At 44.2% G+C, this 15,786-nt stretch overlaps 1 protein-coding gene across 3 annotated transcripts in view; it reads right to left on the minus strand.

Moving 5' to 3' along the window:
• Positions 1–15,786, minus strand: part of Tnn (tenascin N) — a 79,703-nt gene that overhangs the window by 43,165 nt on the left and 20,752 nt on the right. For all 3 annotated transcript variants that reach the window (XM_045153022.1, XM_045153011.1, XM_045153002.1), the window contains exons 7-9: positions 5,725–5,988; positions 2,348–2,611; positions 497–760 (exon numbers count right to left, since the gene is read on the minus strand). In XM_045153022.1, coding sequence (XP_045008957.1) covers positions 497–760; positions 2,348–2,611; positions 5,725–5,988 — 792 coding nt within the window. The remainder of the gene's footprint in view (positions 1–496; positions 761–2,347; positions 2,612–5,724; positions 5,989–15,786) is intronic.

Here is a 15,786-nt window from a genome sequence, read left to right on the forward strand (position 1 = left end):
TTTATTTTCTTACCAAGATGAAGCTTAAGTGTTTGGTTTTTGCTGTTGTTGTTGTTTTGTTTGTTTGTTTTGGTTTTTCAAGGTAGGGTCTCACTCTAGCCCAGGCTGACCTGGAATTCACTATGCAGCCTCAGGGTGGCCTCGAACTCACAGCGATCCTCCTACCTCTGCCTCCCGAGTGCTGGGATTAAAGGCATGCACCACCACGCCTGGCAAGTTTTTGTTGTTTTTTGTTAAACAACAAAGGTACACAGGCAGAGAAAGATTAGGTGCTATAAGCAATAAACATTAACCTTTAAGGACCAAAGTTTGGAGACCACTTTATGAGACATAAATTCTAGGAGAAGCCATTGAAGGGAAGGGAGGAGTTTACAGTTTGTTATGGAGGATACCACTAGCTAATAAAACCTCCCTCTGTGCCTAGATGGGAGAAATAAAACCAACCGAGACGTTCATGAGATTAGTAATGACACCATCATGATGCATTTTCTATTACCTGTGGGGGCCTTGGTGTTGGCCTTTTTGCTCTCCTGGGTCCCCTTCTGGGCCCACACATGGACCTTGTACTCCATACCCGGCCGCAGGCCCACCAGCATGGTGCTGGTCTTCTCCTTCCCCACTGGAACCTCCCTGGTCTCTCCATCAGCAGAGGTGTAGCTCACTATGTATCTGTCAATGTTGGCCTGCACAGGGTCCCAGGAGACAGTAACTGTATTCTCTGTCACTCGGTCAGCTACCAAGTTTTTAGGACTGTCAATGTCTGAAAGGAAATGTTTAGAAGAGCCTAAGCTCTGACAGTAGGAGGCACACCCGTCCCCTCATCATCCTGCTTCTCATCTTCCAGAGCGCCCGGCACAGGACCAGGGATTCCCACCCTATGTCTCTGCTGAGAGTCGAGGAAGAAAGCAGCCCTTGGGTCTCGATTTCAAAGGAGGGGTAGTTATTAACTCAGCCTTATTTCTTGGTTTTCAGTACCCTCCAAGGTAGGAGGACCAATATCGTCTTAGTAGCCTGTGGCACATCAAGACTGCCCCAATGTCAATTTACCTAATTTGCCATTTAATCAAGTGCTGCCTGATGAGCACTCGCTGAACGTTATCACAGATACTGAGGTAACCGGTTCCTCTGCCCGTCTCACCTGAGTCTGCTAAAAAGAAGCATTCCCACTATACAATTCTACTTCTCCTTTCTGGCAGCCAAGGAGTTTCATGAACAGCCCAACCCTGTCAGAGAACTGGTGTCTGTGATTACTTCTAAGCTCGCTCTCTGTCATGCATCTTTATGATTCCAGTTGCAGCTGGGTATAGTGGTGCATACCTTTAATCCAAGTACTCAGGAGGCAGAGGATTGCTATGTGTTCAAGGCCACCCTGAGACTACATAGTGAATTCCAGGTCAGACTAGACCAGAGTGAGACCCTACCTTGAAAACCCAAAAAAGAAAAAAGAACCCAGGCCTGGTGATGCATGCCTTTATTCCCAGCACTTAGGAGACAGAGGTAGGAGGATCATTAGTTCAAAACCACCCAGAGATTACATAGTAAATTCCAGGTCAGCCTGGGCTAGAGCTAGACCCTACCTCAAAAAAGAAAAAAAAAATTCCATTTGCAGTCTCTCATCTCAGGCCACAACATTTTGCATCATACACACTCAAAGCCACAAGTTCAAAAAATCAATTCCAAGGCTGGAGAGATGGCTTAGTGGTTAAATGTTTGCCTATGAAACCTAAGGACCCCAGTTCAAGGCTTGATTCCCCAGGACCCATGTTAGCCAGATGCACAAGGGGATGCACGCATCTGGAGTTCTTTTGCTGTGGCTGGAAGCCCTGGCACGCCCATTCTCTCTCTCTCTCCCTCTGCCTCTTTCTCTCTCTGTCTGTCGCTCTCAAATAAATAAACAAAAAAAAATTTTTTAATCAATTCCAAGATAGGCATGATGGTGCACACCTTTAATCCCAGCACTTGAGAGGCAGAGGTAGGAGTATCACTGCAAGTTCATGACCACCCTGAGACTACATAGTGAATTCCAGGTCAGCCTGAGCTAGAGTGAGATACTACCTTGAAAAACAAAACAAAAAAAAAGAAATCATTCCAGGGCTGGAGAGATGGCTTAGCAGTTAAGGCATCTGCTTGCAAAGCCTAAGGATCCAGATTCGATTCCCCAGGACCCACATAAGCCAGATACACAAGGTGGCACATGCATCTGGGGTTCATTTGCAATGGCTACAGGCCCTGGAACACACACACACTCTCTCTCTCTGTCTTTCTTTCTCTCTGTCTCTCAGATAAATAAATGATTTTTTTAAAAGAAAGGGAAATCAACTCCAGTGGACCGTCTCCTGCTGCTTACCTGTTGGAGCCTTGGTGTTTGCCTTCTTGCTCTCTCGGTCCCCTTTCTCAGCCCACACGTAGACTTTGTACTCCACACCTGGACTCAGGCCTGTGAGGACCGTGCTGTGCTGATCCTTCCTCACCGGAACCTCCCTTGTCTGTCCATCCGCTGAGGTGTAGCTCACCACATACCTGTCGATGTCAGCCTCCACCGGGTTCCAAGAGACAGAGGCGGTATTCTCCGTCACCCGATCGGTCACCAGGTTTTCTGGGCTGTCAATTTCTTTAAGAAAGGCATAAAAGCAGAAGGTAACCTTATTCTTAAAAGGCTGCTTGTACAGCCAAAATGATAATATCAATAAATTTATACCACTGGTTGAGAGAACTTGGGGTTCAATTAAACAAGCGGTCAGAAATTTGAATAAGATACTAATGTTGATGAAAAATGCAGTCTTTGGGCTGGGGGAAATGCTTAGCAGTTAAGGCATTTGAATGCAAAGCCAAAGGACCCAGGTTCGATTCCCCAGGACCCACATTAGCCAGATGCACAAGGGGGTGCACGTATCTGGAGTTTGTTTGTAGAGGATAGAGGCCCTGGCTTGCCCATTCATTCTCTCTCTCTCTCTCTCTGTCAAATTAAAAAAAAAAAAAAAGCAGTTTTCAAACCAAGCCACAACATACAGATCAACTCTATAAACTTTTATCACAAGTCACTTTTGGATAAGAAGAATTTGTCTTTAGATAAAAATTCTTGTTTTACTTTGGATTTATATAACATTCCTTCAGTTTCTAACTCCTTGTACCTGAAAGCAATTACATTTTGATAGTCCTCTCCATCTGCTCTAATATTTTCCTTGGGAAGAAAAATATCCTGGAAGTATAAGCTGCCAGTTCTTTCCAAATAAAATATGTCTGTGACTAGGAAACCAATACAGTTTTTAATCAATGGTATCTGAAGTCTGGGTTAATACAAATAACCCTATATGTAGAATCTTCCTGAATTTGTGCATAACTATACTGGGTTAGAACTTGAGATCCACTATTTCTTGGTTGCTCACTTGAGACAAATTGAGTAATTTAAGTTTTTGTCTCTTCAACTCTATGAAGAGGAAATATCAGTACCTACCCCTCAGGCTATGATGAATATAATATGAACAAATGAATAGTAAATGTACATACATGTTCTTAGTGGTGACATCTGAGATATAAAATGTCCCTTCCTCCTCAAAGTGTAAACTCACAGAGAAAGTCAAAACCCCAAGCAGTTTGGTACATGGTTTTAAAATGATGCCTTTATTACCCTGTTTTAAGAACCAACTCCTCAAGAGTTTTCTAGGAGAGCAAATGCATTTCATACTTGCATACCACCACTTGTAGGCATGACGGCCAGGTCAGTGCAGTGCATGCATGCCCGTGTGAGACAGCTGGTCTGAAGAAGCAGAGTTTAGACTACGCCACAGACATCTGTCATGGAAAGTCAAAAGATCTACCTCCTGGACACCAAGCTGGCTTTAATGTTCTAGTCTCACTCTTCATTGCCATACCACCTCACCAATCTTTGTGAAATGGCTCAACTTGTCCCATCTGTCCCCTGAGACCTCTGAACACACTGCTTCCACTGCTGGTTTCCACCCATCCTTCCAGGCTTTGCTCAGGTGCCACCTCCCAGTCAGCCTGCCACAATGCCTCTCCAAGCATGTTTCCTCCAGAACATAACTGAGAGTACTTTATCTGTTATACTCTCGTCTTCACACAAAGGATTGTGAACATCACAAAGGTATGACGATACCCTTCGTCTATGCTCCTCCAGAGCCCAGCTCCATGGCTGATCCACCCCCAGCAGCAATACCACACACCCCAAAGGTTCACTAAACAGTGGGGTGCTTAGTCACACTACCTTCTCCTAAGACAGGACAAGAGTCTTTTGTAGTCCCACCTCCAATGTCTTGAGACCGCTGACTCACATGCTTTTCACAATGCTGAAAATCCCAGTGAACAGGAAGTCATGGGTAAGAGAAACCAAAAGGTGACAATCCACAAACCTCAAGCCAAATCTGATCCACTGCAGATCTTCACAAAGTTTCTTTAGAATGCAGTTGCACAAACTTATTTACATATTATTGCTAGTTGGCTGTTTTCATACTTCGTTGGCAGAACTAAGTAGATGCAACAGAAACTGCTTGGTTTCAAAAGCCAAAAATATTTACTATCTGATCCTTTATTTAATCATAATTTTTTAATTTTTATTCATTTAGTTGACAGAGAAAGAAGGAGGAGGAGGAGAGAGAGAGGGAGAGAATGGGCACTCCAGGGCCTCCAGCCACTGCAACCAAACTCCAGACACATGTGCCCCTTTGTACATCTGGCTAACATGGGTCCTGGGGAATCAAACATGGGTCCTTTGGTTTTGCAGGCAAACCCCTTAACCGCTAAGCCATCCCTCCAGCCCCGATCCTTTATTTTTTTTTAAAAAAAAAAAAAAGCTTTTCTGGGGCTGGAGAGTTGGCTTAGCAGTTAAGGCGTTTGCCTGCAAAGCCAAAGGATCCAGGTTCAACTCTCCAGGACCCACATAAGCCAGATGCACTAGGGGGCGCATGCATCTGGAGTTTGTTTGCAGTGGTTGGAGGCCCTGGCATGCTTGTTCTCCCTGTCTGTCTTTCTTCTCTGTTTCTGTTTGCAAATAAATGAAAATTTAAAATTTAAAAAAAAGTAGAAGGAATGGCCACATTGTGTTCTCGCATGTCTCAGAACCCCCAGAGGCATGAACTAGGCAGAATGAGTGGATGAAGCTTAGGGACCTTTGTGCTTCTGAAAGTTTAGAGGCAGAATCAGGACATCGGGTCTCTGTTGACAAAGGATGCAAACTATTTCTAAAAGAGCTGCAGATTATATGCACAGTGCCTGTCCAGCTACTGCAAACTGAGATAAGCATTCAAATTCAGTTGGGCCAATGTTTTGAATTTCCAAGTTCTAAAAAATTTAAAATTAGAAAGTATTGCTCTAATCCAAGAGAGATTTATATAGACATTCAGCCCAAATAGATATGATATTCTCTACTGAATAGAGAATCTTGTCTTTTCAGTGTGAGGTTAAGAGGGAAAAAAATCATACATAATGATATTGAAAATAGCTTTCACAAATTTCCATACTCCTGCAAACAAGAGAGCTGATGTCAAGTGCCAATGATCTCCTCATGCAAAAAGCGACCTTCAGCCAAGTGTGGTGGCGCACGCCTTTAATCCCAGCACTTGGGAGGCCAAGGTAGGAGGATCGCCATGAGTTCAAGGCCAGCCTGAGACTACATAGTGAATTCCAGGTCAGCCTAGGCTACAGTGAGACCCTACCTCGGGCGGTGGGGGGGGGAAGCAACCCGTCACCCTGGCATTCACCAGTTACCTGTGAGGGCCTTGGTGTCGGCCTTCTTGCTGCCCTGGCTGCCCCTCTCCGCCCACACGTAGACCTTGTACGCCTCCCCCGGCTTCAGGCCCTTCAGGATGGTGCTGCTCTCGTCCTTGGGCACTGCCTTCTCCTTGGCGTCCCCATCAGGGGAGATGTAGCGCACCACATACTTGTCTATATCCGCCTTCACCGGGTCCCAGGAGACGACTGCCGTGTCTTCTGTCACCTGATCAGTGATCACGTTCTTGGGACCATCAATTTCTTCATAAAAATACATAGGAATGGAAAATTAGAGAAACCATTTAGCCCATCAAGATCACAGCTACTATAAGATCGGGCTCAGTAGCCTATGTAACACAGAGGGATCTCATTTAACTACAGCAGGTGAACAACTGGCCTCTGCTTGGACCCTTAACTGCCAGTGGGTCCCCGATGTTTTATCTGTTCTATTTTCAGATCACTGAACACATGAGAGAGGAAACTGTTTTAGATGAAGCTGGTAAGCATCCTCAGAAGTGGCTGTGGTGATCACTTGTAGAGCACTGTCTGTGGAGTCCACTTCTTTCAAAGTACCTGCCTTAGCTAGACAGATGGAATGCTCTGGTTGCTCTTCCAGCAGATCAGTCATTCAGCAAATATCCAAGACTAGTTTTCATCCCCTTTCCCAATTCTCCTCAAATGAAACAACTTGCCTGTCTTGGCTCTGCCTTCCAAATTATAGTTTCTAGACCTGGCACTATACAATGTTCCTTTTCTTTTTCCAAAGAAAAGTGCCCAAAGCTTAGTTCATTTATTCCATGACAATTCATTACATATCCATTATGTGTCAGGAATGGTACTTAGCAGTTACCTATTAATAAAACGGGAATTTTTGCTGATGTAGAACAATTTGCCAACTATATCCTGGACCCGTGCATGCTTCCCCGTAACACACTGTATGCCCATGGCCTTTGAGGAAGCATAATCTGGGCCTCAGAGATGACTCAGAGAATAAAGTGCTCACTACTCAAGACTGAGTACCCAAGTTCAGGATCCACATAAAAAGCCGGAAGCCACAGCAGGGTCCTGTAGTCCCAGCATGCTGACCGATGTTAATATGGGAGGCCAAGAAAGGAGAATTTCCCAGGAAGTTCTTGTTGAGTGCAGGAAAAAACAGTACCAGGGAGAGAAGCCCTACCTGAAAAGAGTTGGAAAGGTAAAGACAGACCCCAAAGTTGTCTTCTGTCACATACACTGTGGCGTGCCTGCACTCACATACACATAAATATATGAATGCACACACATACAACAAAAATAAGTACACAAAAAGCGAACATCCATCATTTTCTTTTCACGCAGGTCCCTACTAACCGTTGTCAGCCTTGGGGGTTCTCAACCTCTGTCAGCACTAGATACCTGCTAAGTACCAACATCAAAGATTCTACTTGAGGAGGTTTCAAGCAAGCCCTAGACCCACTCTCTGTCTCTCTCTCTCTCTCTCTCTCTCTCTCTCGCTCTCGCTCTCACTCGCTCGCTTGCTCGCTCTTTCTCTCTCCTTCCTCCTTCTCTCTTCTCAGTCTTATGTAGCCCAGGTTGGCCTTAAACTCACTATAGAGCCAAGCATGACCTTAAATTTTGGTTCTCTTGCCTCCCCTACCAAGTGCTTTGATTACAAGCATGCACCACCATGCCCAGTTTACGTGAACCCAGGGCCTCATGTAAGCTAAGCAAATACTCTACCAACTGAGCTATATCCCCAAAACTAAGTCCTTTTTTTAAAGACAGGCTCACATAGCAGGAAGATGATATGAAGACACAACAAGAGAAGACAGCTATATAACTATATGACTTAAGTGGTGCATCTAAAATTCAAGGAACACCAAGGGTTAACATCAGAGGTTGCAAGAAATGGAAGAGTCTTTTCTCCAGTCATCAGAGGGAACATGGTCCATCGACATCTCAGCTGCAGACTTTTGGTGTCCGCAGCTATGCAGCAAAAATACCATTGTCTTAAACCACCCATGCACTGGTACATTGTTACTGCAGCCATTGGAAACAAAAAAACAATGAACCAAATGCTCTTTCTTATGGAGCTCATGATCTCTTGAGAGCTAGCTCTTCTTTTTGTTTTAGGACAAGGGGTGGGGTCCTTTTCAAACAGGGTCTCACTGTGTAGCCCTGCTGGCCTCAAACTCAAAATCTTCCTACTTCGGTCTACTGAGTGCCAGAATTACAGATGTGCCAACATCAGCCATCCATTTTATAAACAAGCAAGCTTGGTGTGGCAGTGCGTGCCTCTAATCTCAGAATTTGGGAGACTGAAGCAGAGGATCAAAAGTCTGAGGTAAGCCTGGACTACACAGGGAGTTTAAAACCAGACTAGGTTAGTGAGCAAAGTACTGTCTCAAAATAAAATGATAGTGAGTTAATAAATAAATAAAACTCTCAAGTGGTTCTGATGCAGTGTCACTCCCACACTTTGCATGTATAAACACATCCTGGGTCTAACATTTATCCATGTTAGTTTTCTCTTAAAGATTACATTTGTGGCAGCTGGAGAAATGGCTTAGCAGTTAAGGCATTTGCCTGCAAAGCCAAAGGACCCAAGTTCTATTCTCCAGTACCCATGTAAGCCAGACGCACAAGGTGGTGCATGCATCTGGAGTTCATTTGCAGTGGCTGGAGGACATGGCATGCTCATTCTCTATCTCTGTATCTGCCTCTCCCCACCCCCCAGATAAATAAATAAAAATAAAATATTTTTTAAATATTTCATTTATAATTTAGTCTCCTTTTTGTCCAGCATGTTGCTGTTGGAGGACATTAAGCCATCTGAGCACATCTATCAAGGCCACTGATAAAGATGCTAAACAGAATAAAGTTGAGGCTTGCAACCAGCACATCCTCTGCATGCAGACCAACATCCTTTACCTACAAAATAGCTTCTGCCTGCCAGACACTTAAACAGCTTTCCTTCCTTCCTATGCTGCTCTTGGTCTCTCGGTCAAGGAATTTCCAAGAGAAGTTACAACTTCACATAGTCTCATATTTAACCTTGGCTAGCATGCACCCTTATCAAACGCAAGGGCAGTGTCTTGTTTGCATGGAAAGATGAAAGAGGTTCAGATACCAGAAGCAGCTCATATTTTGTTTAGTAAGCCAACTGTCATGTATTGAGCACATAGCAAGGGTCAGGTGCTTTTCACAAATTATTGTATCAAGCCTCAGAGTAAAAGAACAAGGGATGAGGTAAGTTTGGAAAAACTAATATAGCAGTAGCTACATGGGAGACTCACCAAGTAAGTAGATAACTAGCTTAAGATCACTCAGGTAGTAGATAGTATTCCCTGGCTCAGTTTGCAGTCTTGAATGCCTACTTAGAATTCAGGATTCAGCAGTGTTAAGGTTAAACTGTATAGTATCCCCTTCCCTACAAAAACATGTCGAGGTGCTGTCCCTTGCACCTCAGAATGAACATATTTAGAAACAGTGTTTCCACAAATAATAAATTGAAATTGGGTCATCTGGGTGGACCCAATACAATATGACTGGCATCTTTATGAAAGAAGATTTGGACAGCGACTCACAGGCACAGCAGGAAGATGCTAGGAAGCCAGCAAGAGAGGACATCTGCACGGCTCACAGGATGAGTCCACAACTCAAGGAACACCAAGGGTCACCCATAAAGGCCACAGGCTACAAGAAAATGGGAAAAGTAATCTCTCCTCCAGCCATCAGAGGAAGCATGGCCCTGGGGACACGTCAATTTCAGACTTCTGCTCTCCACAGCCATGAAGCAAAATGTTCTGTGGTTTAAAGTTACCCGCGCTTTGGCTCACTGTTACGTACCAGTTGGAAACAAATGAAAGAACAAAACAAAATATTCTTTCTTATAGAGCTCACATTCTCCTGGGAGAAGATAAACAGTGAGCAAGTGGCAGAATATTCCAAAAGCAAACAAGGCAAGGCAGAGGATTATAGAAAGCTGAACAGAAGCTGAGGGGGTAGTGCAGGATTAGAACACGTGCTTAGCATGCATCAACATGATCCGGGTTCAACCTCTGGAGGGAGGGAAGAAGAGGGGGTAAGGAAGGTAGATGATATCTATGAGCTAAGGCAAAGAAATCGGAAGAGCTTTCACTGAACTTTGTCCACAATCTAATAAAAACCTATGTGAAGTAGGGCTGCCAGCCATGTGCTGCTTGGAGAACTTCATTCCAGGCAAAAAAAGAGCAGCATATTTAAAGGGCATGTTTTGTGAATTCAGGAAGGCCAAAGTAAGTTAAGGGGCTGGAGGTGAGGCCAGTGAAGTGAGGGGGAAAGTGGATTGTGAATGGTCATTGCAACGGGTATGGCTTTCATGCTGCAAGAAATGAGAAGTCTCTGGCGTTTTCTAAAGAAGGATGACGTGATGTGACTTGTGTGACAAAAGGATCCCTGTAGCTGCTGGGGAGAGTTCAGGTTATTGCGGGGAGGGTCAGAGATGAAGCCACTTGGGAGACTTTCTGTGAAAGATGGCGGTGGTGCGGACAACTGTGGCAGTAAGGGAGATCACAGGAAAAGTGGGGTTTGGGCATTTTCAGAAGGTAAAGCTGTCAGATTCTGCTGATGGACTTGATACAGTATACAATGGATGAGTTGTTAGTTTGGGACCTGAGCAATGTGCCAAATGGAATGACTGTTACAGCCACAAGCCACAGCCACTTCTCCAGGAAGGAAAGGCTTGTAGTAGGGGTAGAGAATGAAATCCAGGAGGTGTTCAGAGGACCTGAGCCCAATCCTTTCTATTGGACTGCACAGTTCTATGTTATACCACTACATCTTAAGCAGCATTACCACCAAATTGTTCCTATGGAAACACGACTACTAATAAATTCTAAGTAAAATAAAATATGCTATAAAGGCTAGTGTAATCTGAAAAATAACAGCAGTAAATTAGAACTTGGGGAAATAACTGAGGAGATAAAATGGTCTTGAACTATTGCTTATGCAAGGTAGACACTAGGCATATCTCACTGCAAAGGGGTTTCTGTGGAATGAGAGGCACAGTCAGGATGCAGAAGCACACAGGACTACAGCCATGACCTCAGGAGGCTTTCCCAAGGCTCTTAAGAGAATGTTCAGAAGAAAGCATGCACAATGGCAGAGGACTCCTTCTCTGTCCTCTTGCCACTTCCTGTGTAAGAAATTATTCTGGGGCTAGAGAGATTGCTCAGTGGTTAAGGTACTTGCCTGAAAGGCCTAAGGACTCACAGTCAACTGTTCTGGTCCCATGTAATCCAGGCATACAGTGACACAGACACACAAGGCTGCACATGTGCACAAGGGGGCGCAAGTGTCTGGAGTTCAACTGCAGTGGCTAAGGCCCTGGTATCCCAAATCTCTCTCTCTCTTTCACTCTCACTCTCTTGCATAACAAAAGGCCAGTCTGGTGCAGGGAATTACAGGCCAGCACCAAAAGAAAAGAAAAAAAGTAAAAGACAGAGAAGAAGGAGAGAAACAGGAGAAATTTGAGGTTAGGTTTCATACCTGGATGTGGTATACATCCACAATAAGTGTTGATCAGAGAGACCTACTAGATCTCCCAAAACAAACAAGACAGACTTCCGTCAGAGCACTTGATTACCCACCAGGGGTCAATGGTAAGATCCTACTTCTGAAGACACCATACACTGTTGGCACAGGCCATAGAGCTGGTTGGAATCCGGAGGAGTCAGTCCCCAGACAATTATCCTATCTAGTGTCGGAAGGCACTACATGAGCTCCTGGGGTAAAGTGGCCAAATGTCTGTCCAAGAAACTCAGCAGCAAACAACCTGATGTGATACTCACCCAATGCAATAGTGGCACACAGCCATGGTGGGTAACCAGCTGCTCTTGGATTGGCTAACAGATCCACTCAGTGGAAAGAAACCCATATCTGGAACTGGGAAACAAGTTAGAATCATATCCAGATGATTCTGCTTTCCATTGTCAAGCGCCCACTAACCTTAGGCTCTAAGAGGGTCTACACCCTTTTAACCCATTTAACTGGTGCTAACTTCATTCTGAAAAAGAGAATCTGCTTCTCTTTTTCAGATGGGAGCTGGACCTGGAGAGATAAACAACCCAGTACACTCCAACCCAGCCCCAGTTGAAACCACAGAGGAATTGGGGAAATGAGCAAGAGTGCTCCTTTCTTAGTGAACCTGATATCAGCACAATGGTGATGGAAAAAGATACTGAGGACATTCAACACCTACCAAACCAGACATCTAGATGTTCCTAAGTGCCTATTACTGAAATAGACTTAAAATACTCTCAGCATGGCTCAGGGAATTTTGTGGAAGAGGGGACAGAAAGATTGTTAGAGCCACAACTTGGGACATTTTGCACATAGACATGGCCTCCCCCCCCACACACACACACACATGCATGACTCACAATCCCTGTGGGGTTGACCTGCATCCCCAACAAGGAAAGAATCTTCAGAAAAGGGGCAGGGAGGAGGGAAAGGATGGTACCAACATGTGCTGTTTACATATATAATATGTCCATATCTAATAAAAAAAAAAGGGCAGTCTGTTGGGCTTGCCTCAAAAATTAATAAATAAATAAAAGAAATGATTCTGGGGTCTGGAGTGATGGCACTTGCCTGCAAATCCTAACAACCTGGGTTCTATTCCCCAGTGTCCATGTGAAGCCAGATACACAAATATAGCACCTTTGCAGCAGCTGGAGGCCCTGATGTGCCCATTCTCTCTGTATCTCTTCCTTCTCTCTCTCTCCTTGCAAATAAACTAATTGAATTTTTAAAAAGAAGAAATGATTCTGAACTTGATAGGAAGGTATGGTCAGAACCCTCCAAGGCAAATTCGTAGTCTGGGAAAATCAGTGATGGAATGAGAGTGGACAAGTCAGGATGGAGAGAAGACTACAAGAATACCCTAACAGTCCTGTTCTTGAAGCTGCTGGTCTGCATCATCTCCAGAGCGACCCCCATCTGTACACTAGAAGCATCTCTCACTGCCTCACACGAGCACTTGGCCTGTAGCTCCCAGGAACTATAGCACAAGCCAGAGGTTTGGTAGGGTCAGAGCTATCTGTATATGCCAAGGGAGCCATCACACCAGCCCTGAAGCTCCGTTTCCCCAGAAGTCCAAAAACACTCAAAAGATGAAGTAGTTACCAAGAGAAAACCTTGACTTAAACATCAGTAGCATAACAGGCTACACAACCAGGCAATACATTAGTAGTCTTCTGCTAGCTTTGTGTAAATAATGTAAGGGTTATGAGGATAATAGTTGCCTGGGTTACTTTTCATGTAAGGTAATTTTTGCTTAAAAAAAAAAAAAAACAGGTGTTGGAGGGATGGCTTAGTGGTTAAGACCCATGCTCGATCTCTCTCCAGATCCCACATAAGCCAGACGCACATAGGTGACACAAGGTTGCACATGCACACTAGGTGGCACAAGCATCTGGAATTAGATTGCAGTGTCCCTGGTGCACCAATTCTCTCTCTTGCTCTTATTCGCTCTCTAAAATAAATAAATAAAAGCTGGACGTGGTGGTGGTACACACCGTTAATCCCAGCACTCAGAAGGTAGAGCTAGGAGAATGGCTATGAGGTCTGGACTACATAGTGAATTCCAGGTCAGCCTAGGCTAGAGGGAGACTGTACCTTGAAAAACGAAAAAAAAAAGCCTGGATTTTCACTTTGACCTGCAGATGCTACCAGGTGAGTTGAATGAGGTGAAAAGAATTGGCATCTGTCTTCATGTTGTATCTGCCCCTTGGCTGCCTAAACCTTTGGGTGAGCATCTACTCAGCTCTGCACATAGACATGTTGACCATTTGAGTAGTTCTTTGTCCGGAAGTAAAATTCAGGGTTAGTGTGATATAGACTGACTTGTCTCCCACTTCCCCCTTCAAGGCCAGAGAAACCTAACGGTCATGATGAAAAGCACCAACCATGGAAAGTGGTGACATCTGAGTTCCTGGTGATCTCTGCCTTTCCTCAGAAAAGACATGTGTCTCCCATTTATTGCCTATCTCTCCCTCACTATTCTTTTTTGTTCATTTATTCATTTGAAGTGAACGGGAAGAGAGAAAGAGAGAGTATATGGGTGTGCTAGGGTCTCTTGCCGCTGCAAATGCACTCCAGATACATGTGCCGCTTTGTGCATCTGTCTGAACATGAGTACTAGGGTATCAAACCTGGGGTAACCCAGGCATACAGGTTTTGCAAGCACATGCCTTTAACTACTGAGACATCTCCCCAGCCCACCCTCATTATTCTTGACCCATATAACCCCTTAATGCCCTTAAATTGAAAGGCTGGTTTGCAAGCAAAAGTTTCCATTTTGCCATTATTTGGCTACTGAATAAAGCATTTATTTCTTTGTAATACTCATCTTTCAAACACTGGTTCTTTTGTGGGATGAGCTTCTTGACCTAAGTTTGAGCCAGGAAAAGGCATCTTTGTGATCAAAACTATGAAAGAAAACAGAAGCACACCATGCCAGAGAGTTATAGGTAACCTAAAAGTTGAAAAGACACCTTCTCTAAGCTGACAGAGCCAACTAGAAACAGAACTAGAGCTGGAGAGATGACTTAGTGGTTAAGACACTTCCCTGCAAAGTCAAAGGACCCAGGTTCAATTCCCCAGTGCCCATGTAAGCTAGATGTACAAGAAGGCACATGTGTCTGGAGTTCATATGCAGTGGCTAGAGGTCCTGGCAGGCTCATTCTCTGTCTCTTCCCCCACCCCCACCCCCTTACCTCTATTAAATAAATAAATTAATAAATAAAAACTAGCCTCGAACTCTAGGTTTTCTAACCCCTTCCACTCCCTTTTCTCTCAACTCCATAACAACTTATACCAGAGGGAGGTTCTCTGCAGAGCTATTGCCCCTGACCATTCTCAGGGAATAACAATGATAGTAACCAGATGCAGAGACTCAGGAATGAGAGGAAGACCTTCCCCCCTCCACCACCACCACAAAATGCCACGCTGTTAAAAGCCAGTAATACAAGACCAAAACGTCCCTGCTGTCTGCCAAGAGGGAATGTGGGGGTCATGAAACGCTTTTTCCATGCAACGTCTTCCAGTAGCTGCAGTGTGGGCCTAATCACAGATGAGTCACAGCCACAGCTCGTCTAAGAGACAGGCTCTCTCCACCTTGGTCCCAATGTCCTCCTCAGGCCCCACCTTCCCTCTGCTGGACACTGGAAGTCCAGCCAAGGTCAGGGAGATTTAAGGGAAGACATAAGGCTCAATTATCATCTTGCCTTTAAGTGCACTGTTAGATTAAAGGTGAGCCCAGTTCAAAGAGATGGAAATCTCAAAACTTGAATATGTAAAAGTCGTTTAAATTAGGCACTCTGGTTACATCAGGAAAGTTTATTTCACTTTATGACAAGATTCAACACAAGCCTTAGGAGTAGTGTCCCCATTCATGGTGACCACCTGTGAATTACCCAGTTTGGTAGTAGAAAAAGGCATGCTAGATTACAAAGGACATGGGAATATGAGATCAGGGACAGGTCATAAGCTATTGCTTTGAAGGTGAGTTCCTGGAAAAGGTAGAGTATTGTACCTATGCATTCTATGATCTGTCTTTATCATTTGTAGAGGTTGTGTTCAGGGATACCAACCCCACTTCTTTCTCCCTTCTAGCTTTACTTCTTGGGAAGATTATCAATTTTGATCTCAAGTGTATTTGAACTCAGGGGTAGCTCAGCTTTCACTACTTCTCCCTGAGTCTCCTAAACTTTTTAGAGTTCCATTTTCTAATCTGTAAAATGAGAGTAGTAGCACTTATAATACTATTATAAGAACCAGATATTATATTTATGAAGTCTTACAGTACACAGAGGTCCACAAGAATACAGTTGCCATTCAAATGATGTATATATTAGTATTTTTCAATCATTAGCATTTGTGCTGGGCATGAATATGAGAGACAGTTCTGAACATCAACAGGAGCATATTTTGGTACACGAAGAAATTTGGAGGCAAATTATTAGAAGTTAGACCATTCAGATGAAACACTGATTGGCAATCAGTTAAAAATGAATAAGAACAGAGGCCTTAATCACT

This window comes from Jaculus jaculus, chromosome 1 (assembly GCF_020740685.1).
Source record: "Jaculus jaculus isolate mJacJac1 chromosome 1, mJacJac1.mat.Y.cur, whole genome shotgun sequence".
Classification (NCBI taxonomy): Eukaryota; Metazoa; Chordata; class Mammalia; order Rodentia; family Dipodidae; genus Jaculus; species Jaculus jaculus.